The sequence below is a fragment of the Hemibagrus wyckioides genome, linkage group LG07, assembly GCF_019097595.1.
Source record: "Hemibagrus wyckioides isolate EC202008001 linkage group LG07, SWU_Hwy_1.0, whole genome shotgun sequence".
Lineage (NCBI taxonomy): Eukaryota > Metazoa > Chordata > Actinopteri > Siluriformes > Bagridae > Hemibagrus > Hemibagrus wyckioides.
Genome location: NC_080716.1, coordinates 7303212 through 7328227, shown reverse-complemented (window position 1 = coordinate 7328227; position 25016 = coordinate 7303212). Strand labels below are relative to the sequence as shown.

The following is a 25016-nucleotide window of genomic DNA, read 5'->3' as shown; positions in this document are numbered from 1 at the left end:
GAGAGCATAGCAGTCTTGTTGAATATTACTGCATAAATAGCCTAATTATCACATTAATCACAGCAAATTTATCAATTTGTCTGGTTTCCAACCTCATTATTTGGCAGCTTGGAAAAGAATGCTTGATCCATCAACCTCTATTTTTTACACTTTTTGCCACTATAGTCTACTTCTAGTTCATTGGGCAAAAAAAAATAGCAGTCGGTGGATCAAATACTATTTTCCAAGCTGCTGAATAACAACTAATGTGCAGTGATTATTCCATAGCTAAAACACATTGTGGTGTTATTATGCTATTAAATGCAGGAGTATAAAAAGTGAGAAGAGCCATTAATACATTAATAACTCCTGCTCTAACTTGTTATTCAATCACTGTCTCTTTTTAGCACTCTCTTTCCTGATATCAGCTCAGAGGTGGTGGCAGCAGCTGAAAATTCTATCACGAAGAAACAACTCTTCTCTAAGAAAGAAAAAAAAAATAGTAATTTAGCTCAGGAACACAACATATTTTACCTTTCAGGATCTCGATAACATGGAAATGGAAGTGCATATTATACATATTGAAGAGCATCCTTATGTTCCAAGTACAGTTCAGACTCTTTCTTTCCACACATGCACACAGACCTTTTCATACTCAATGAGCACTGCACAGCACTTAAACTGAGAGCCTTTCACATGCTGGCTATAATCATAATGGAGAGAGTGCTGTGTGAATCTGAATGAACTACAGGAACTTTATGAACCTGTGTCTCCATGTCCTCCAACCCCCCACAGTGGCAAGCAACGAGCTCTTCTTTTCAGATGAGGCCATGAATCATCAGGTTGAATTTGTCCGGACTGTTTTTGTCTTTTGCTTTAGTAATATAAACATGACTTCTTAAAGCAGCTTCAGTTTCTATGATGCTTGTCGTTCATGGACTGCCTGTTCTTTTTGAATTGGCAATGAACTCTGTAGAGAGCATGAGTCAAGTACTAAAATAATAACAATTTGTTTTGGGATTTTTTCACATGTAACAAATATTAAACTGCTTCCCTATTTTTTTGAAGGTCAGTACTGTGATGTGTGTTGTCTTTTTTGTGAAAATAAAAAACTTTCTTTCCAAAAATAATCAGTAAAGACAGCTAGAGTTGTACTCAACTAAATTTTCACTAATTCATTTATATTAATAATGTCAGAAACACAAATTGGTTCATTCAAAACAATGAATTCATTAACTTCATTAAATGTCAAGTGTCTTTTTTGCCTTTTTATTAATAATCGAATTCGAGTATGTATTAATTTTGTATTGCTGTTGTTGTGTTTCTACATGTTTTGACACTGACTTTAATACAGATTCAGCAATAACATATGAATACCAATGCCACCCCTGCAGCTGCATTGAGGATTATAAGCGTGGGGCGGATGGCCGCACATGTCTGCCTCTGTCTGAGTCCTGCACCGAGGGAGTGGACTGTGGAGAGACAGCCGGCACCCCAGCCAATCAAACTACGTTCGGAGACGTCTTCTATGGCTATGACAACCGTACCAAGGAGATCACCACAGGCCAGATCCTTAAGGCTACCTTCAGGTAGGAAGTGATGCAATGACTTATTTGTTCTTGTCACCAAATCTTGCTGTGTCTCTTCACTGACCTTCTTGAACATTGTGTCTGTGAAGGCTTTCAGTTAAGTCTGTGATTTTGAATCATCCAGTTTTGTGTTCTATTGAAAAATGCTTTGTCATTTTCACTTCATACTACAAGACACACCTGATCGTTGTTCTAACTGGCGTCTCTCCTGTACAGATCGGCTCATATTACAGTTCATATTAGCACTTGACAACATTACATATAATAAGTCTTATTTCGATTTATTCCATCAACCTGAATAATTGTTGCACATGAAGTAATAGTTGACAATTTGCCAGCCTGCACCTACTCATAATTACAAGGCTTGAGACATGTCCAAACAGAAATATAACTGCATGTGATAATTGTTTTTCTCCCTGTTGCAGAGCTTCCACTTCTTACTTAGAGAAACATTCAATGCTAGAATAATTGGCTCCCAGCAGTCGCCCCACTGTTTCACTGTTAGGAGCAGTTTCAGAGAGCTCACACATAATGATATACCTATTACAACTGGTTAAAACCATTATGCCATCAACCTTACAGTAAATATCTTGTTTTAACTTTGTTTTATGTGTTTTTTTTAATTGTTTCATTGATTTTTACACTTCCTTTACAAATACAGTAGTCCACATTGAGATTTCCTGTTTGTTTTAGACACTGCATGCTAATGATGAGGCAAGAAAACTGCTGTTAAATCCCAAGTCATAGTACTATGAATCAATCTAGTATAATATAATCCTAAATAAAATGTTTGGGGTGCTCTTCTGATGGCCTTCAACACGTTTTGTTTTGTACACCACTGCATTAGATTTATTATATGTGTATCCTGTGGTTGTTGAGTGGATAGCTTAGAGAGACATATGGGCCAATAGTAGAGGGGGAAAAAGATGTTAGAGAGCGGGAGTTAAAGTTAATATTATCAAGAAGGCAAATCTCTAATGCTCTGATCTCATTTCAAAGCACCCAGAGAGACTGTGGGTGTCGACAAGCTATGAAAAGCACAACTGGCTCCTGCGCACTTCATCTCACACTCAACGCCACTCAGAGGCACCTTTTGGGATGCCCAGCCTAACGCTAACTCTAATTAAGTGAAGTGCTGAGAACGAATTGAAAGTGACCATGGGAAAGTTTGCTTTAATTGGATTTAATTGGGCCAAGATGAATCTTGCAGTTTGCAGGGAACAAAAGGAAGCTGCAGTGGTGCTGCTGATGCTGCAAGTCGCTTCATTAATCTTTCATGAAATGCCAGAATACTGTGACAATTAATTTCAAACTTAAGGAAATAGTCAAAGCACTGGAGCTCGGGAAAAAAGGGAACAGGAAATAAAACTATTCTGCTATTCTGCTGTGAGGAAGATAAATCTTCAGAAAGATGAATTGAAAAAAATCCCATTAAGGGATGCAGACTGCAGTTCCATTGTAACCAGTTTTGTAGAGCTAAGAATCCCAAAGCATCATGTTATCTTTTAGCTATCAGTGCAAACAAGAATGGTTAAAGCTTCTCCAGAATTAAAATATTTAATGATTATGCTTCTCAGATCTTCTGAGTAGTATTTGAGTAAATGGGGCTACTACATAAGGTGAAATAGTATTTCTCAAAGAAGAAAGGAGCGATGAAAATGGAGGAAGATTTGGCAGATAATGAAAATTTCAATGACTGCATCATTTTATTGGTTCCAAATTGGTGCAGACAGACTCTATTGTAATTTAATCAGGAAACACAAGGGCAATTTCGGTCCACCTTTGTCCATAATGGCTCTATGGTAGAGCAGGAAAATTAGACACACAAAGTCTACTGAAACTTCTTGACTTCAGTTTTAAGACTTTTTATAGACACCGTTTGTGGGCTTTCACTTAGCCTTTACATTGTGCTTTCTTTAAACATCTTCAGCAAGACAGGAAAGTTTTAATGGCATCATGAGTGTGATGTGTAACGCAGTCAGAATAGGGACTCCGTCAGAATGAAGATGGCAGGCAGTGCAGGAAAGAAACAGCTGATGGATCTTAATCAGACGTGCACTATGAGCCGATGAGGTGAACTCCAGTAAAAATTAAATTATGCATGCGGTGTGTACTCTTACCAAGCAAGCAGTGTGAGCATTGGTGTCAAATCATTGCCAACATCTCATCTCTGTCTGTTTTTGCTTGGAAGCCACTGACACAAGATCAGTGCCTTGAATGCATTAGGCAAGCTGTGAGTTTGGAGGCAGAACAGCATGAAAATCTTCTTTTAGCTCATGAAAAAGGTAAAGATTACAGCTGCTCAATGAAAATAGAAGATTTGGTAGGATATTACTTTTGATCTGGGAATGTTATTTTAAGTCGAAAAGAGAACATTATATTATATTTACTTGTTCTATTGCTTTTCAAATATGAGTGAGTCCAAGAGGGAAGAAAATTAAGCCCTGCATGCAATAGTATGATTCAGGGTTTGACAATTTAGGAAGCTGAGCTCCTGAAACAAGGACATTACATATCTGTTGTATATTAGATTTTTTATTCAAAGTTTTTCTTAACTCTATTTGGACTTTCATATAGAAAACATTGTATGAATATACTTTACTCCCACTTGTCTTTTCCAAAGAAAACACATTTAATTTGATATATTTGATACGTGAATCTCTCCACCTGCACTACACACAGAAGATGTGGGCTAACTGTTTTTCTAGGTATATACAATATATTAATTAGCTGAACATACGTCTTTCCAGAATCAGGACTACACAGGGGCACTATACAGAGCAAAACACAGTATAGTGCAGCAGAAAAGTGTTAGATTCATCTAATGCTAGCACAACTTCGACAAGTCTCGAAATTGAAGATGCTAATCACACTCAAATAACAAAAGAGCCACATCTCATAGCCAAACATTTTGTGCCATGAGCATAATTCTTCATCAGCAGTGATGAGCTGGTTTTCTCACTGGACACGTTTACTGCATTCTGAATCTGAGTGTGTTTGTTCCCAGTGCCCCTGCAGCATTGATTCTGTCGAACCTCAGTGCATTTGCGTTCATCTGATGACATCACAGATGGACATGGAGAACACAACGCCACTAAATTATTTTGGTGCTGTTCTGCCCAGCATGGAATCTCACCTGTTCTCTGTCCCACAAAGTACACATGTGTTGTGGAAACTAAACACAAGTGCAGACTTGAGTATGAGTTGCGTTCACAGTCACAGGAATCGCGGCACAGTTCCAGTGCAGCTGAACTCACACCACCTCCTACAGCTTTAGGGTCTCAGGTTCAATATCATGCTGCACTATTGTACATGTGAATTATGCTCTGTTTCAGACTGAACTGCCAGTGTAAAAGACCTGTTTGGCCCTCCTATGGATTGAAGTACTTTCTTATAATCCATAGTCTCTATTAAAATACATAATTACATAATTGGGTTGGATTGCATTAGTTGTTAATTGGACTTTCAGGTGAGTAAACCACAGGAGCTCATTGGAGCTTTCACACTTGCTTGTTGGACTAGCTAATGAATTTATGCTTTATCCACACCACTTGTGTGATACAGAATTGTGATTTGTCATGTAATGTTAAGATTATGTGCAGCTCTGCACCTGCTAGACTTGCAGACATCACACTGAGCACCGTGTGAAGAGTAAGAGCTGAGCCTGCCCTTAAAGGCAAATTTAAAGGTGCTAGGTAATGAACCTCTAGAGCATTGTGCTGAAAGCAAGCCAGAGAAACCTGGCACTTGGCCAAGACCATCCAAACTGGCAAAGAGGAAAAATATCATTAGATGTTGAAAATTAGACTTGAATTTTAGAGTTGAGATCTTCAGGCCAAGGTGTAGCTTTACTGCTGGAGAATTTCATCTGTCAAGCTACAGATAACCCTGTTATTCTATACTTGTTATTCGGCAGTACACGTCAATGTTATATAGAATTGTAAAATTAATATAGCAGTATAAACTCACAGGCTTGTGGATCCTCATAATGCAGGTGTTTGAGCATGTATACAACAGCTTGCATGGCTGATTATCATTATTATTCAACCATGAATTCAAAACAATAGTCGATTAGTCGTTTACAAAAGTTTTATTTGTGTAGCAACTAATAATTCAAACCATGGAATTTAACAGCTATACAAAGTCTACAAATTACATTCCCAGCTTTTGTGTCTTTTTTTTTAAATGAAGTAAAGCAGTGCAATAAATGTGCAAAGTAATTAATCCATGTAGCATGTTACACTAATACTTTAAATCCACTCATGTTGAAGAGCTGCAGTTGATGATTGTGAAGCTGAGAGCTTGTAACACATCCTAGAAGGTCTGTACATGATGACTCCTGCAACATATGGGAGATTTTTCCAATATTTTCATGTCTGGCCCCAGTCCGAATCAGAGAGTCTGGATCAGCCTCTTTCATCTCTTATGTGCCGCTGATCTGACTCTCCACTAACCAAGTGGACAGTGACGTGAAACCTCTGAAAGCTCTCCTGCACACAGTGCTGGTCACAACAGAATTCACTCTGACATACTGCAAGGATTTTAATTAAAGGACAACAAAAATATATTCCTTTGGGAGCGGACAGAATTAGTAGACAGTCTGACGCATTCCAAAATGTTTAATAAAAGTAAACAAAGTGAAAGCCAAGTGATAATGGTAATGCTGCTTTAAAGCTAAATAAAAAAATCTGTTGTTGAATGTAGAAATGAGTTTCTTTGCTGTCTGCCTCACTGTATTTTTTTTCCCCCACACCACCCCAGCTATTCGACATCCGCACAGCACTAGTCAATGTATTTGTTTAGTCTATGCGACCGCTAGTGTGTACACACATCAGAGTGTAAATATAGGATGCAGGGAATTTAACTTGTTGACTTGGAAGTCTCTGGGCAAAAATATTGAAAACATTTAGAACATCCATCCACATCTAGTAAACATCTCAAATAGGCAGCTTTGACCTGGAGGAAAAGCAGATTTGACCTGGAGAACATAAAAATAAATAACAAGCTCATAGTCTCATTGATCTGCCTGCAGCTTTGTGATTTCCTGCATGTTTTATTTGTGTTGTATCTATATTGATGTTCAGATTGTTGGTCTAGTAAGAAATGCATTAATGTATTAATGCATGGAATGATGGTCAGTTCAAATGACCTTTTCAGCCCATTGAATTTAGTGAATCTTTCTCAGAAATAAATATTATACTTAATACAGTCTAGCAGCTTTGTTTTTTTATTGCAGAAATAATAGCAAGACATACTGGAGCTGTCTCTATGTTTCATTATTTATGTTTTATGCCTGGTTTGTGTTTCAGACACTTGTAAGATCATGTCCAGTCTTTTTTTTCTCTTCAGTCTGTCTTACTTAATAAACATGTAAACCTGGAAATTGCAGGCAATATAAGAGGGTTTTATTTTGAGTAACTCTGCTTTTGAGTGCCTAGATGGAGCAGTAAATGGAGGGAAATAATAGCAGAGTGCTGATATATTGGGCTAGTGTCCAGAACGCCTACTGCACTTGCATTGGGGGTGGGGGGGGTGTTGTTTAGATTCACATGTACACACCGTTAGACACACACATGATGGCACATTGCTTGAAATGTGAATTGCCTACATGCACAAAAGGACCTTTCACCACTGGATGCTTGTCACACTGCAGAATACGTTTCCATCTACAAATTACCCCGGATTCCAGCTTTTCCACTCTCTCTCATTCTATTGTAATATTTTTACTCTGATTACACTATGCGGTTTGTCTCTCATCGCAGTGAATGTGGAGGAGGCTGGCATTAGTGAGATAAACAGAACTAACAAATGTTTTTCCAAATGCCTCGCACGCCAAGGAGAGGACATTTTGCAGTCATCGTTTTTGTGTTCATTTTTCCCAGCCCATGCAGCCCTTTCCCCAGTGTGCTGCCTCGTTTCTGCTCAGTTCAGTTCTGTAGCTGTTAAATCTCTTTTCCCTTTTTCTACCCAGCTGTCCTGAGACCGTCTACCTAAAAACAGTGCAGGCTATAAACACAGCCATTCCTAATTACTTCAGCTCTCCTCTGACTCTCCACTTCTCTCATGCACAGCATGGACTGAGCCACTTTTAATGAATATTTTACTGGTCTTTGTTCTCATTAACAGAGCGGTGGATCATGATTACGAGCAACATCTCCCAGCTACTCTCTCCACAGAAAATTAATCTATCACATACACGCCAGGTGCAGTGTCATTATGAGAGCTCTCTTATGCATGGCGAGATATGGGTTAAGCTCAGGCTATTAGTGAGCTACAGGACTGTTGATCCAGTAAACTGCTTGTCATTTTGTCTCTTCCATTTACAAGTCAAGAAGCTTTTATTATCATTTAGACCTGTACAGCTGGTTTTACTCTTTTTTTCTGAGAAAACAAAGTAATCCACATCAAACACACAGAATGCAGTGCAACTGAAAGAAAGACTAAAAGTGAAAACATAGAGTACATTATTTTCTGTGTTGCGTTCATGCCACTTGGTTCATACCAGCAACCAACAGTGTGGCATCAGTAAGTAGCTGGAAATCTTCCACACAGACTCCAAAGCTTTTATGGATTGGGTTCTTATACATGGGGAGGTGTGGTAATGTAATTATTATTAGAGTACCTCTGGGATTCAATCCAGTCATGTCATTTTTATCGACTGCCTGAATGAAAGGAAGGAATTCTGATCCGAAAGCATTATGTCAGTGTTTTACTTTTTAGGAAATGATCATAGAAAGATCCCCAGGCTTTATGCATCTGAATAGTAGATATGTTGAAAAAGTCTACTTTTGGTTGTCTTCCTGTGAGCTCATGTATGCTGAAGAGGGCAGATAGGTCATTCAGTCACTATTCCTTTTTCACCTTTTCAGGAGAAGTCCCTGGATCCACTGCATCCTTTACCAGGACAATTTACTGAATGAATATGAATACATGATATTATAAACAGTGTGGTTTCTAAAGATGCTCATTTTCATTCAGAAATTGGAAAATTGGAATTGGAAATGCTTTGCATTTAGTTTGTGCTTTGCTCTCATGTTGGTGATTCATGAACATGAGTAATTAGAAAGTTTTACTTTTTAAACATACTTTTACTGCATTCTCAACAGCTTCTCTTGGCATCCAAACAGAATGTACCATTTGTTATTCCCAATTTTGTTCTTCAAATTGAGATTTCACACTGTTGCTTCACACTGTTGTTCATTGTTGTTCTCTAGCTTTTATTCACAACACAGTCCTGGAGGGCCACGGTTCAATGCAAAGCTCAGCACTTCCCTGCTGGGAGGAAAATGACTATTTTGAATCAAAATTTAGTCTGGAGATTTATAAAGACTTGGTGTGGATTATTTATGTTTTTTTTCACTGTTTTCTTTGAGGATGAAGTCATTATTAAACAAAGTTATCATTAATCTTTAATGTGCATTCCTGTATCTCAGCTTTTCTTCTTCTTTTTCTTCTTCCACAATGCCTTTCCTGCTGTTCTTGGATTAAATGTTCTCAGTGCAATAATATGCCACTGATGATTTGATTTCTTAGTCACAGGCTATAAAATTTGCTGTTTGTTTTTTTCCTTTTCTTTTTCATTTTGTTGATTGACATACATCCTGCTTACATGTGCTTCAAATATAAATGCATCTAAGAAAAGAGTTTATTGAAACAGATGAATAATAAATAAAAACACTGAAGATGTGTGTAAGTTTTCCTACACAAAAAATCTACAACTGTGAAAGAATTTTTAATGATCAGTTAAATGGTCTAGGTTATGAAGTACACTGTCAGTTTTTACAATCAGTTTTAAGTAATAAAACTAAGCAGTTTTATTATAACTATTTTTCAGCCTGTAGCATTAATGTAACATTGAATTTTTAGCCAATTTACGGAATGTACTCTCACCGCCCACTTTATTCATTATTAGTTATTAGTTACTGCTTTATTAAGTTATTACTTATTGTACAGTCAGGCAGTCATTCAGTAATGCAGCTCTGAAATACATAAAACCATGCAGTTAGAGGTCAATAGCTTTAATTAAATGGTGCTTTAAAAAGGACATTAAAGTTTTCATTAATATTGTTTCTTTCATGATTCTGTGTAACTTCTGGAGATTGTTGTTTGTGAAAATCCTGGACAATCTGCTGAAATGCTCAAACCGCTGCTACCAACAAGGAGGCCACAGTTCAAGCCTTTTTTTTCTATTTTCTTCCACTTCTTTACTTTCGTTTCCTTTCAGTTCTCATGTGGATATTAAGTAAAGCTCTGGCTCTGTATCTGCATGATTTTCTGCACCATTATTTGTCACATGATTCTAAAAAGTAATAATATTTTTTGATATATGGTGATATATGGCATCTACTCGTTGTTCGATTCACACTGATGGTGCTGAGATCATCCTTAAGTAGGTCGATTCCTGCCACTGAAAAGTAAGAGTCAAATATTTCAGCAGTTCTGGGTGTTGAAAATGACGTGTGCAGATATGGCAAGAAAAATGCACTTCAGCATCTGAGTGTTTCAGTGAGTAAGACAGCTAGTGGATATTTGCTTTATTCTGAATTGGATTGATCATAATTGAGCATGTCACTGCTAGAAAAAAATTGATAGATTAAATTTACTGGCAATGGTGCAGAGATTTCTTTTCTTCTCTGTCTGAAGATGTAATTTTACATAGGAATCTTTTCCACACTTTCTTTTCTTTGTGCAAATAAAGAATCCCCCAACACGTAGACGTGCAGCATGGTGCTCTACCTTCAAATATGATTGAAGTTCATGAATGTAGGACACACACACACACACACAAGTATATACTGTTCATTAACTAGAGCTGCAGCACTAGATACATAGCTTTAGTGGTAACGTTTTATTTATGCCTCAAGTTCAATCTAAGTTTGAATGGAGACTTTGTTGAGGAAGATAACACAGATCTTCATGGGAGCCTTTTTTCTGTGGTACCATGAGAATTGACACAAAATGATAAATGTTGAAGAAGTGCAGAATTCTTTCAGTATCATGTAATGATAAGGTGTGCATTGGATTGTAAGACAGGGACTCACCCAATTCACATTTCAGTAGAAGAGACAATCTGTTAAAAACGTATCATGTTTACAGCCAAGCAAAGTGTTTGATAAAGAATGTTTTCCTAAAGGCACTTGAGCCATTCAGTTTAGCTACAAGACAAACTCAAATGATAGCTCTGTAACTGCTTCATAGATTTACAGATTTTTCCGTCTTTGAATAATGAGGTTTTTTTTTGCAGCACAAGAGCCGGAATAGTTTACTTTGCCAATGTCATTATTGAGCCTGGAAACAAGGGCTAAGTGTCAACAAAGCTGTGCACCATCATGCCTGTTTACTAAGGCACAAATGACAGCCGCTCCACGGCGCTTACCACTTCTCCTTTCCAATTTAACTTCAAATGCTTCTTATACGCCTCTAGCTTTCTTCCTGTTCTTGTTTAAGCCCAATTAGATGGAGCTTTGTGTATTCTAAGATAATGCTATTCTTCCATCCGAGTCCAATTCCTAATGAGATATGACAGTAGACCTTGCAGAGTGAATTAGGATGTGTAATGCTATAAATTCAGCTGTGCAGCAGAAACAGAAGGAGATTAAAGTAGATTTTGTGAATATTCTGATTTTTTTTTAAAAAAATTTTAATTCTGTGTCTTAAAGTGTGATCACAGAGAGACTCGGAAATTCTTCAGACATTCAATTTTTTCTCTGTTGTTGGTTGATGAACTGGACTTTTTCAGAACTGTTGAAAAAAATCACATGCACTTACAAATAATGAAAGAAAAACTAATGTTTTTAAGGTCTGCTTGGTGAAAACTTGTTTCTTTTTCCCCCAAATGATTAATATAGCTTTATAGTTCTGGAGAGCTGGAGTGGGATTGATATAAATCCATATAATTTTTAATGATCAATCTTTAATGTTCTTTGTTCCCACTACTAGTTTCTGGAGCACTTTATGTTCCAGACCTGCTTGTGACTTTTTTTGTTTAGTTTTGTTATTATTCTAGCCAGAGACATATTCTTGCCACATTTACTATCCTGAGCCTCTTTCGAACCAGACCTGCCTTTTGCCTCATTTTTTTGGGACTTTGTACTGTTCATGGCCTGTCTCTGTCCCTGAGCACCACCTGACAATAACATGTCAATTAAAATATCCAACATACTCAATTAAATGTAATAACATTGCTCCTTTTAAAAGTACTATTAAAAATAAAAAAGTAAATGCTAATAAATGCTTATGATTGCATATGATTGTAAGTTTGTGATTGTAGTTATCATTAGCTAGAATTTGACTTGCTGCCTAGCATAGGAAAGGCACAGCTGAGGACAAATTAGTGCGAGTCTTGTGTTATTTTCTACATTAATAGCTTGATTGGATGATGATTAGTCATTGGCTGGAAGAGAGAAGAAGAGACTGTTGAGATTTGTGTGTGAGGAGTAAAACAAGAGTTTGTTTCTTAACAACTATAATTAAGTAAAAGTACAAGTATTCAATAACAACAACTCAAGAAAAGTATAAAAAAATATTACTTATTTAATTAACTACATTTACTCAAGTAGTATCTTCCCATGGGAGTAAGAACATCAAGTAAATAGGAGCTGGCTTTATAGAGCACTTTCTTCTAAGAGTTTTAGGGGAATAGTTAGCATGAATTGTCGACAGGCTTTTCCCCTTAACTGCTGATTCAACAACCATGCAAGCTTTGTGTGAACTGTGTTGATTTATGGTGTTTAAGCATGGCACCAAGGTGATGCAGTGTGTAGCAGAACAGCTTCAGGGTCCCTGGTTTGTGTCTGTGTGGAATTTCACATATTCTTCCTGTTTCTGGGTTTCCTGCTGGATCCTGCTCCAAAAAAAATATGCCAGTAGGTGTACTGGTGACTATAAATTGCTCCAAGATGCAAATGTGTGTGTGTGTGTGTGTGTGTGTGTAGTGCTCTGCCATTAGACTGGCATCCTCTCCAGGGTGTATTCCAGCCTCCAGATAGGATCCCCACAGTCCTGATCAGGATAAAATGGTTCCTGATGATAAATGAATGAATGTTTAATTGAAAGGAAGGAGGAAGTTGTTTAAGTGACACTGCACAAGCAAGAAAGCAGTTATACTGAATATTGGCACGGCTGTGATTTGGCCGTAGACACGAACCTGCAGTGTAACCCCATGATTGCCATGTTGCTTTTATACAACAATTCTAGAAACTAGAAATTAATATCAAGAAAGTGTCATTTCGTTCTGTTTATTTCTCTTATTATCCTGAAGCAGTCATACTCACTTTGTTGCACATCAGCTAGCTGGCTTGCTAGCTCACGACGATTTGTTAATTCCCGCTGAGGGTGCACTGATGATATCACTAACACTACTGTAGTAATCGTTTAAGCGTAGGAAGTGGAATTTATCATGGTGAACACAGTCGAGTGGAGTGAAGCACAAAGTGAAATGTCCCAGTGCACTTATAGGAAACAGAAGCACTCTTGATATGCTACTCGACCAATCAAATTACTGGATCGGAACTAACTGTTGAACCGGGTTTGCAATAAAAAAAAAGCCTAGAGAACAGGCCATAGAAAGGATGAAAATGATGTTTCTGAATTGAGTTTCTTCACATATTGTTTTTTTTATTTGTAATGGTGTGTCATAAATTCATCCTCTGGTGACTCGCTCATATAAAGAGCTGTCAGTCTAAATGCGTGTAGAGTGGGGCTTCTGAGCTCAAGGCTTTCTTCCTCTCTTCTTGCAGGCAGAAGAACTTTGCCCGTGGCATAGAACAGCAGCTTCCGGACGGCATGGTGGTGGCATCAGTACCAAACGAAGCACAGTGCCGCGAGGAGATCTCTGATCCAGTTCCTGATCCCGAGTATCTCACTGGTAAGTCACTCTGATGCCTAAATAATTGAACTAAGCAAAATCTCCCCTGAAGTCAAGCAAGCTGAGAACATCATCCAGTAGTCTATCAATAATCCAGTGACATAGTGTTAGCTAAATTTAAAATTTAAAAGGAGCCTCTACACTCAGAGGCACAGTTCCTGTATTGGACTTTTGTCATTTTGATACAAATTGCACTGAATGCTTATTGCACTGTAAAAGTCAACAGTACATCTACACTATATTGCCAAAAGTTTTGGGACACCCCTCCAAATCATTGAATTCAGGTGTTGGTTTTTAGGAGTTGGGCTTTGCCCCTTCGTTCCAGTGAAAGGAACTCTTACTGCTTCAGCATACCAAGACATTTTGGACAATTTCATGCTCCCAACTTTGTGACTGCACACCAGTGCACAAATCAAGGTCCATAAGGAGTTTGGTGTGGAGGAACTTGACTGGCCTGCGCAGAGTCCTGACCTCAACCTGATAGAACACCTTTGGGATGAATTAGAGCTGAGCCTGTGAGCCAGGCCAAAACTAGGACGTCTGCCTTTACATGCACATGAATGTAATATGGAGTTGGTCCGCCCTTTGCAACTATAACAGCTTTAGGTCTTCTGGGAAGGCTTTCCACAAGATTTAGGAGTGTGTTTATGGGAATGTTTGACCATTACTCTAGAAGCACATTTGTGATGTCAGGCACTAATGCTGGACGAGAAGACCTGGCTTTCAGTCTCCTCTCTAATTCATCTTTAAAGGTGTTCTATCAGGTTGAGGTCAGGACTCAGGTGTCATTTGGAGGGTTGTCCCAAAACTTTTGGCAATATAGTGTAAATGATTTTCAAAGACAATAACTGTATATCTGCAGGTACAGATAATACACATTTTTTATGAGCTTAAATAAGACTGCAAAAGATATCTCAGTTATTTTACTCAGTTGTTTTGTATTTGATTGAAGAACACTCAGAAGAAAGTCTGTATTTCTGCACTGCAGTTTTATGTTTGTGTTGCTTCTGCCTTGTAATGACTCATCATTATCTTAAGTAAGAGTGCACACACACACACAATGCGTGTTTCTAAGTCAGGGTGTTCTCCTCATCTACATTGCTTTCTACTAAATCAGGAAATCAGGTGAGCAAATGAAAAATGTTTTTTTTGAGAAGGAGCAGCAACAAGGCTGCATGCTTCTGGTTTCGGCTATAGCTGTCGACTTTCATTAGACAGCTAATCTGACTCTAGTCTGGAACAAGTGCTCGGCAGCTTTACTTCACATTTTACACTCCTAATGAGCGAAAAAATAGGGCCAAATCCATCCATCCTGCCAGATAACTGCAGTCACCCTAAACCCCGGCTTTCATCAGCATCTGTTCTATTGACATCAACATAGCAAAGTGCCTGAAAATGAAAATCCAGTCCAAAGGTTATTAACTGGCAAATTAACTGGAGGAAGGGCATACTAGGAAACCAGGACTATAATTATATCTCCTTTATACTACCAAATCCTTAATGTGCCACTTTTCAGCTGGAGCGGGCTGCTCTGGATCAAACCCAGCTTGCTGCATTGGTGTTTAGTTTTAGTTGTACCTTATAGTACAGAACAAAAATGAGAATAACAGTGAGTTTCAGATCAAATCTGTTGTCTGCAATGCATTTAATGATCCTCCATTTTATAATTGAGCATTTCAAGGGCAGTTAATAGCAGTAGAATTGTGTAATTGATTTCATAAATACTCGATATTTCAGATCAGTCTCCGGTAATTAGTCTTATAAACAGGATGCATGGAACAAGACACGCTGAAGCCTAATCTATCAATCTAGATACAAATGAAAAACAAGAAATGTGGTATTCATTAAAATCTAGTTATTTTGGAAAAGCTTTGGCTCATCCTAAGGAGCTTTGTGAGTTTTGCCTTATATGAAGTTGTCTTGGTGCCGTAAACGTACATTCCACATACTGGTGATTGGCATTTTTAGTTCAGCTTGGACTACAAAGACATGTATACATTTTGGTGTGTCAGTGGACTGGCTACAATAATAATAAATAATAAATAAGATAAGGAGGTCAAGCAGCTAAAATCATATTTTTCATCTTATATCATATTTTCACAAATAAAAAAAATATATAACAATAAAAATATATATATATTTTTTTTACTTTTCATCGTAATAGATTGGTACCTCAGTCCTCGACCCCCTCTGTGTTCGAATTTTCGGTATTTGATTCGAATTTTCGAGTCAATTTGACCTCGGTGTACGAAAATATTTTCGGTGTACAACTCGACCGTCAGGAACGCCGCTTCTTGTTTCATACAGGATTGCAATGAATATCGAATAACGAATTTTCATTTTAGGGGGGATGAGGGAATAGTAGTAAAAAATAAATAAATAAATAAATAAATAAATAAATAAAATAAAATAAAAAAAAGGTTTGACTAACAGGGTAGGATGGTAAACTTATTGCAGCATTCCACGGTATTGCATAGATGTGTATAAAATTTGAGTACTGAAAAAGCCAAATACGAGTCTTCCTGATCATACACACACACACACACACACTTGTCCTCTGATATTCGCTCTGTGACGCCGCGGTCTGTGGATTGAAGAACGCACTGAAAGATGGGGAAGAGCTGAAATCTGCCGCTGTTTTCATATGAAATTTAAAGGGGACTGAGGCGATCACTAATTTGTGTACAGTTTATGGAGAAACGCTTTTGGGGGCTGAGTAAAAATGTTAAAGCCCCCCTGAAAATGGCCTAGCAACGCCCATGCCGCACACGCTTCCCATGCTGTGTACCCTGGCGTAGACAATAGAGATGAAGCAGTTTACGCGGGTCATCTGTTCTGAAAGCATCATCTGTGAGTGCTTGTGTTATAACGCCACGCTTTCGTTTGTGGTATAATTTCAGTAGCCATGTCTCCGAAAAAGGGTAAATCAGGCATCAGTGTTGCCAAGAGAAAAGTTGTGAGATCAACCATCGAGTTTAATTAAAACAGATTAATTCGTTTTACATTATCTCCTATGGTGAAAAATAATTCGGTTTTTGACCAAATCGATATTCGACCAGACTTTTGGAATGAATTAAGGTCGAACACAGAGGTGCAAATATATATATAATTGTGTAATGTTTGGCGGTGAAGAAATGCATTTTAAGCGTTTTTCCACTTTTAACAGAAATTAATGGATCATTTTAACACATGGATTAATAATGGTGCTAATGGTTATAGGAGCTGAGGATGGTACCCACTTCCATGAGACATTTAAAGCTGTGAAAATGGAAGCATCTTGCTGAAGTACCTAAGGCCCTTTAGCCATGGTGGTGAAGTGGAGATTTATCCATATATGGTCTAACTGAGGCCTCCAGGGGAAGAGGCAGGTGGTCATGCTCATGAGCCCTCAGAGCCCAATAGCTCCTATTCCTGATGCTCCCTGAACAGTGCTTCTTACAAATTATCCATTAAATGTGCTACATTAGTCATGTGTACGACATTAACAGTAAGTTAAGAGCATAGTCTCAGAGTACAAGCTGCAGTGTGCTTTTCTTAGTAACAACAGCTTTTTGCAAGTCTTGGTATTATTGGGTGTGTGAGCTATCCTCCCAGGTTTCCTGACACACCCAATAATAACAATTCTGCTTTATTTAAATGCATAAATGCTGGTGGGACTAGTGTTATTTTAGTCCTTGCTGGAAAATAAAAACACTAAGGCTTTCTATAAAGCAGAACAGATGACATAAGAGTCTGGTTAAATTACACATTAAAGCCTAAAATACTTTGCTCATTAACTCATTATTCCGTTAGATTTCTCCCCTGACCTTAATGGTCTCCCCTGCCACAATAGCATACTGCTTTGTTAGTGCCAACAAACAGCTCGCCAAAATTTTGCCACTAGCTAAATGAATTGGATCCGAGTTGGCGATGTGGTGCAGCTTTGAGCTTCCCCCCCTTGCTGGTTTGGGCAGTTCCGTGCCATGGTCAGTGTATTTGTCACTGTGTCAGCAACTCCTCGAGTCTATCCTCACGGCCCTCGAAGAGCAACACATTTATCTTTCTATTCATATTTGGCTTGGAAGTGATTCATCATATACCTGAGCGTTCCATCAATTATTCCGGTGGGGGGAGGAGGGAACGGGAGAGAGACTTTGAAAGGCAAATACATCTTGATTTAATTGGAAAGCATGTAGGAAGCCTAAAGATGCCAAACACATTCCTGCTGAGATGTGAAAAGTCGTGGGATCTTCTGCAAGCTTGCTGAATTCATTGATTGCTGCTCGTGACCTTGGATTTGGAGTGAAATCTCAGTGCGATCACAGTGTTTAATTGTGGTCTGCTTATGAGAAAGTAAAAAATGGGCTCTCTCTTCCTGTGTATGACCTGTGTTAAAGAGAACTGCTGCATTACAAAGAGCTCTAAGTGCAGAGATGTCACTGATCATTGCAAAAGGAAGAGAACTGTTGGTTGAGTTGGAAAACAAATGGCTGACTAAGGACTTTTTTGACAACTTTGGAAGAATTTGCTAGCAAACTACTGACTGTGTCTATTGGAGAAAGAATGAAAGTGACAAGACTCAAATTTTTAAAAATTCCTTCGAAGGAACATTTGATCACAAATTTGATCTTTAAAAGTGACCATGCGTTTTGTCTGATAGACTGGATCCACTCGAATAGATCTACAGAATGACTTTTACTGTTGTTTCCTCCGCTGATGGGAAGTGCACGTTTAACACACCATGAGTTTTTAACTTTGAAGTAATTGATACAGATGCAGCCACAGGTCATAAAAATGATAAAGTGATGCGATACAAAGTTATGGTCAGACGAAATGACTGTGTACTGGCTATTACATCTGGCAGCATTAGGGTTCATTATGTATAGTAAATCAAACATAATCTTATACTCAGGAAGTTGTGGCATATATGTAAGACTTGAGCATGTGCATACATGCAAGGATTATTATGATTATTATTATTATTGTTATTATTAATAATAATAATTTTTTTTTGATGTGGTGAATGGTTTCCTGTACTTGAATTTCTCATGGGATTTTGCAGCTCGCTGCATTCTGTCTATAAAAATAAGAGTGTAAGAAAAGATACACACAGTAAGTCATTTTTCTCAGATTATTAGATTTAATAAATATGTAGATGTAAAGTTCTGTTTAAAAAACACAAACACAATACTATTTTTACTATACTATAGTGTTTCTAAAACTAGAACAGAAATAAAAATATATAGAAGTAAATTTAAAAATTAATGAACATGTCAAGCTGAAGATCTGGGATTGGCTGTATGAACTGACAAAGTTTGAGTAATATATATACTTACCATCAGTCATAACTGGTGTACCTCTATAATAAAAACAATTGATCTTTCCGTACTCTGACAGTTAGTTCCTCTGGGGTGTTTTTGTGGCACCTTGTGACACTTAGTTCAGATATGGCATTGGAGAGACAGGAAAGAAAAATCTATATTTTATTAGCGGTGGCTGTAATTGGTACTGAGACGGAAGGTCACGCCTTTAGGGCATGATAGTCGCTCCGAACCTGCTGGTGGCATCCATTTCATGACAACAATGAATCTCTCTCTCTCTCTATCTTTTGATTTTTGATTTTTTAAACTCAAGCCGCTCAAAATCCCTCCTATTCCTCAAATGAGATTTTTCTTTTTGTTTCTGTAATATTTTGAAGTTGAAAATATTATATCTTCATTGTTTTGTCAATTTATTTACAATCTCTAATAATTGTGCTTTCCCAAGTCATTAATTCACTCTCATTGTGCATTTTTAAGGAATATTATTTTTTCTAGTGCTACATAACAGCTTCACTATATATTTGTGTTAATTTAATGAATGATTATTTTTTGTTTAAACATTAAACCTGTGTTGAATGTACAGCTACAGTAATTGTATAATGGGATCAATCATTTAAAGAGCTTATTCGTTATAGAAATTACACTAGGCTGCAATTTGGAAGCTCACTGCCAATATTCCGACTTTCACTCGGTGTCCCCCATCCGTCTGTCACCAGTTTTTGGAAAGAAACAAACAGAAAACACAGCGCTGTTGCCAGGGCAATTAGAGATCTCGGTTGCCATGTATTCAGCGATCTTGTTTTACTAACTGAGCCGAACAGCTTTCCTAGCTTGCAAGATAATTACTATGTTAATAAACAAGTGGAATTTGATGCAGCAGTCCACCACACGCTGCATAAATTTGCGCAATCTTCTCTGCTAATGGCTTTAAAGCTTCTTGTGTAAATGAATGGATGGGATTAAACATGACAAAAAGATTACACATATAATGATTATTATTTAGACATGATGCAGTTTACAGTTGTGCCTATACACATTCCGGACAGCGGTATCGGAAGAAAAATGATACTGGACTTTGTATGTTGTGCCACGTTTATGGGTATAAAAAGGACCAGCCTCTATTAATATTCAACATTTTTGCCACTCTCAATGGTAATCGCATTTGGGGTTTAATTTATTCTTTGACACTGATTAATTGCAGCGAATTGCCAGAGCCAATTCCTGCAGTAAACGTCAATTAATTAGCTGACAACATTAGAAGTGATAATTAATACAGTGGGTGCCGCAGCATGGGGCCTGCAGTTCTTAAAGGTGGCCATGGTGCTGCCTGTCACCGCAAGCATCCGTGGAAATGACATCGAAGCATCTGTGAACAGCTCGCTTACCCAAGCATTACTGTTAAGCTACACCATTGTAGAAATTTTAGATTCTTATATGCATAACTAAGATTTCTATCAAACATCATAATGAGAAAAATATAATCTCTGTGACTTTGACTGTGGCATTGTTGCTGTATATATAATAATGAAATATAATGTATTGCTTTTAAGATAGTGGTTTCTGTGCTCCAAATAACCAAATGACTTAATTACTGCACGGCTGCTGTATTGTGCTATGGCATTAAAGGAAGTGTTCAAATGTATTTATACGCAGATAATGTTAACCAATAAGCATTGTATCGAGATCAGATCTATTCAGTAACGATGTACAGAAGCAAGCACTGTTTTCTACACAGTTTGCTGTAATACAAATCGGTGTCTGTTTCATAAATCTGTCATATAACATCACAGCGAGGAGCGATTTGAATGCAGGTGAAGAATCCGCTTCAGCCGTGTGGACGTAAACTCCCACCCAGGTGTCTTTGAATTAATGTCATATGTCTGCAGCACAGCATAATTTACCTCCATGTACATAGCTAATTTACATGACCTGATTTATTCAGGTACTGCAATACTAAGCCGTTAAAAGGATTGCATTCAGCTGGTTATTTAAGATATGAAGAAGATCTAAGAAAGAATGAGTGATTCAAATGGAGAAAGTAAAATATCATGTGAAGCTCGGTAAGTTTTTTTCATTATTGACATTGCTGCAAATAAAAAGAAAGTTTTAAAAGTTTGTGAAGCCAAAATCAGGTATACCACTTTTCCAGCAGGTAGTTTTTTTTCCCAATTCCCATCCTCCAGCCAGTTCTACCCTATCATATATCTACCTTCCCAAGGGGGTGAAGGCTGACACCTGTTCCCATCAAGACACGCGAAGCTGCCGACCGTATCATTTCAAACTGCTGCTTGTGGTGCGTTACATGGCAATGTAACACAATCAGAGGAAAGTGCTGCCCAGCACATGCATGCAGGCTCACAGGTGACACTGATTGATGGGGAAGAGAGGGTACGTGGCGTCTTCTGGATTCAAAGATGCAATCTTCAGATGACATAGCGCACGTGTTTCTCTTTTGCTCTTCAGGATCTTGCAGCAGGAAGTCAGTTTATGGGAACTCTTATTACTAGGTTTTTATTCATTTGTTTTGTTCACTAGTTCACAATTAACTGGTTTCATGTTTAATTGAAGTTTCATTTTTGAAATATTGGTGAGTAAAAGAAGACTACCAAAAAAATGAAATGAATAAATAAATAAATAAAATGCTGAAAGTCTGGTGCGTTAGACATGAAATTTTGTAATATCTTGTGGACTTTTACTCTGTTGCAGGACTAATGAGCTGATAAAGATTCACATTTACTCATTCTGCCTCCCATTTGCAAATGCAAATAACATTTTGACACCGAAGCGCATTACTTACATCTCAGGATGATGTTTCTGTGTGTAGAATTGTGATGAGCAACATTAGCTGTTGATGATACCGATTTATATTAAACTAGATAATGATTTAGATTATTAGTATATTAGTATTTTATTAGTATAAATATCATTTTATATTTAGTTTATACTATATTTATTTAATTAATTTTTTTTCAGCTTGTTAAAAAGTTCAATCATTCAGATATGGCAAATGATGATGATGAATAATGAAACCGATCAGAAATCTGCAATCAGATTTGGCTATACACAACTTTGATTAAAAAAATATGGCCATTGTAAATCTTTTATCTCACACCTAATTTGAAAGAGAATGGAGAGAAGAGAATAGGTCTGGAAGCATTACAGAAATACTATTAGATCAGTCCAGCTCATTTCCTCCTTATGGATGTCAGGAATCTGCTCTTGTCTCTTGGTCAGGAGCCAGATTGAGGTTGAACACTGACGTGGCTGTGACTGGCAGTGATTCATACTGTTGGCACAAAGTCCCTCTCCCAAAGTCCCTCTCAATTAAAATGCCAGCATATGGCCCAGTGACCAGCCCAGCTCTAAGCTATGAGTCTGCTGAGATGCCTCGAGACACTGACATGCTCTGTCCACATGAAAAAGTGTGTCACCTTGGACTTGAGCAGTGTCTCCTCTATACTGTAACTCTGTACACAAAGAAGAGATGCGGAGATATGTGCTGATTGGATTTAAAATCTTTTTTTTTTTGCCAGAATAAGTTTAAAATTTTTCATACATTTTAAATAATGAAGTAAAAATCGACCCAGCCTTTTGGAGATTAGTGGTGGTGTTTCATTTCTTTGATCTGTTTAATGTTGACTCAAGCAATCTAAAAAGCTTTACAATGCCTAAAGTCAACCTAATTTAAACTCTTATAAATAAAACTTAACTCTTATAAATAACTTAAAATATGAAGTGTTTTGCATTGATACAGAAAGATGCAGAATGCTACACTGTGTGAACACAGATGGAAAACTCCAGAAATTCTAGACCATAAAATAACAATTATGCCTTAATTTAAATACAGTCCAGTTCAATACAGAGTTTTATTTGTATAGTGTTTTAACATATATATATAGAGAGAGAGAGTGAGTGAGAGAGAGAGAGAGAGAGAGAGAGAGAGAGAGAGAGAGAGAGACAATATTTGGTTTTGTGGCTTGGACTCCAGCAAAGCTAGCTATGACAGCATAACTAAAAGGGAGAGGCAGGTTGGCTGGATGCAAATATCCAAACATCCCAGTTCACCAAACAATCTATGCCCATGGACCATCCAGACCTGCTCCTTTACCTGAGAAAAAAATATACATAGAAAGCTTGACTAAAAAAATGTGTTTTCAGCCTGGACTTAAAACTGAGACTATGTCTGAGTCCTGAACACTAACTGGTAGCCTTTCCATAAGGGCTCTGCCCTTTTTTATGTAGTTGTTACCACTTGAGCTACCAACAGATAGCCTGCAACGTTTGATCGAGTTTGGCATGGCAGATCTTAAAACCAAAAATTTGCTCAGGTACTGCACTGCAATGCCATGTGTATAAGATAGGAGTGATGTGTTCACTTCTGGTTCTAGTTAGCAGTGTAGCTGCCTTATTGTCAAAGTCAGATGCTGTGCATCAGCAATGAGACGTTTACCGTAAAGAGTCTTTGTAACTGTCAGTTCATTTTCCGCAGGAAGGACTTAAGGACATAGGAGTTTATGCTTTCTGGTTTCTCAGTAACATGACAAGCTGCATTTTTTGTCTTATTAACTTCAAGACAGAGAAGATAATAATAATAGTAGTAGACTCTGGAGTGACTGTTTATACCTGCTGTAATGTAAAATATGATGGAAACTGCAGGTAACTTGATTTGTGGATTTGTGGATATCTATAACATTAAATAGAATTATAAATGGTTAAAATGTGTGAATGTTCTTCTTTTATAATTTATCAACACTCCTTTGTGGAGAATTATCCTGAACACCATGGTGGGTTGTGTGTCATTTTTACATAGTCTAGATATGAAGCTAAAGAAATTACAGCTATGTATGTCAATGTTTTGTCAGAGCCCACATTACTTATGTTGTTAAACAGCCCACATGTTTATGCTACTTGTCTTCTTCCTGATGATGAGCTTCCTGCACAGTATTGCCATTTCTCTTCTATTAACTTAGTGAACAAAAGTTAGGCCCAAGTTGCTCAGTACTATCATTTTCTTCCTGCGTCTCCATTCTTCAACTCATCCAAGGGTGAAATGGGACATGGGCTACATCGGTTAATGGTCTTTCATGAGCCATTTGAGGACTGCTATCAGCCATCTTCCATTGCAAAGACTTTAAATGGGTGGATTTGGTGCCATGGTGACTTATGGACTCTTTGGTTGCATGTCATCGACATGTGTGCACAGTGCTGAATCAATTTCATATCCAGGATTTCGTCAGCCTCTCAGCATATGCTTGTGTGTGGCTGGGTGTGTATACGTCTATCCATCAACAGTACCTCTTTTTTCCCAGTTGGACGTTCAGAGCTCAGCTCAGCCTTTAACGATGCCACCACTGACTGGCAGATTTGTGTCTTCAGCCCCTGAACTTGTGTTTGCAAGGTGAAGTTTGCTAGTATTAATCATTCTGTCAGGCAAGAGCACAGAGCCCAAAGGGTAAAAAAAAGGAGAGAGGCCTGTGGATTTTAGCTGAGAGAAGAGAAAACGAGGGTGTGTACTGTGTTGGGAGCTTGTTATTAATCCTAACAGTGACATGTGCTGCACAAATGCCAGGGTGCTCCATGGGGGCAAATGCATCTTTTCCGTTTTAGATGGATCTAAGCGAGAGGCTCTCAGTGAGAGCATTCTGCGCGAGGATGCATTTAAGACCTTATTTATCAAATATGTGCACTCTGTCAGAGCGCTAACAGGGTAAAAGAACACGAGAAATGCAGAAATGCAGTCTGTATCCTTTTGCCCATATCCGGAAAAGGTAGCAAAAAGAGTCATGTAAATTGATTTACATTTTTACTGCTTATATTCACAATTCTGAAACAAATCAGGATAAAGATAAAAGTCCGATAGTTAAGCAAACACCCAACGGCTTTCCATAGTCAGTGCCCAGTCTGAAACTGTTGTGTGTTTTTCCTCAATTGAAGCAATGCTTAACCTTCAGTAAATTGTACTAGAATGAACCTGAGGAGCCAGAGACATCCAAGCAAGCAGCAGAATCAGTTACTTAAACAACTCAAATGTAAACCAGATGAGGTTATTTTGCACTTTATTGGTGGGAAAAACAAAAGACTAAATTAAATGTCTCTGAACCATGGTACTTATAAAATAAGTATATACTCATAAATCCTGGCAAAAACCTGAAAGTGGGGTACATTGTTGATGCTGTCAGAGCTTTCCTTCCACAGCACATTCAGAAAAAATCCTATTTAAATACTATTTTTAAAAATGCATTCATGTAAATGTATTTGATTTTATATATTATATGTATTTGA

The 25016-nt window shown here is 37.7% G+C and overlaps 1 protein-coding gene across 5 annotated transcripts in view; it reads left to right on the top strand.

The window, feature by feature from the left end:
* Window positions 1-25016, top strand: part of astn1 (astrotactin 1) — a 223908-nt gene that overhangs the window by 130972 nt on the left and 67920 nt on the right. For all 5 annotated transcript variants that reach the window (XM_058395830.1, XM_058395827.1, XM_058395829.1 and 2 more), the window contains 2 exons: window positions 1374-1568; window positions 13307-13434. In XM_058395830.1, coding sequence (XP_058251813.1) covers window positions 1374-1568; window positions 13307-13434 — 323 coding nt within the window. The remainder of the gene's footprint in view (window positions 1-1373; window positions 1569-13306; window positions 13435-25016) is intronic.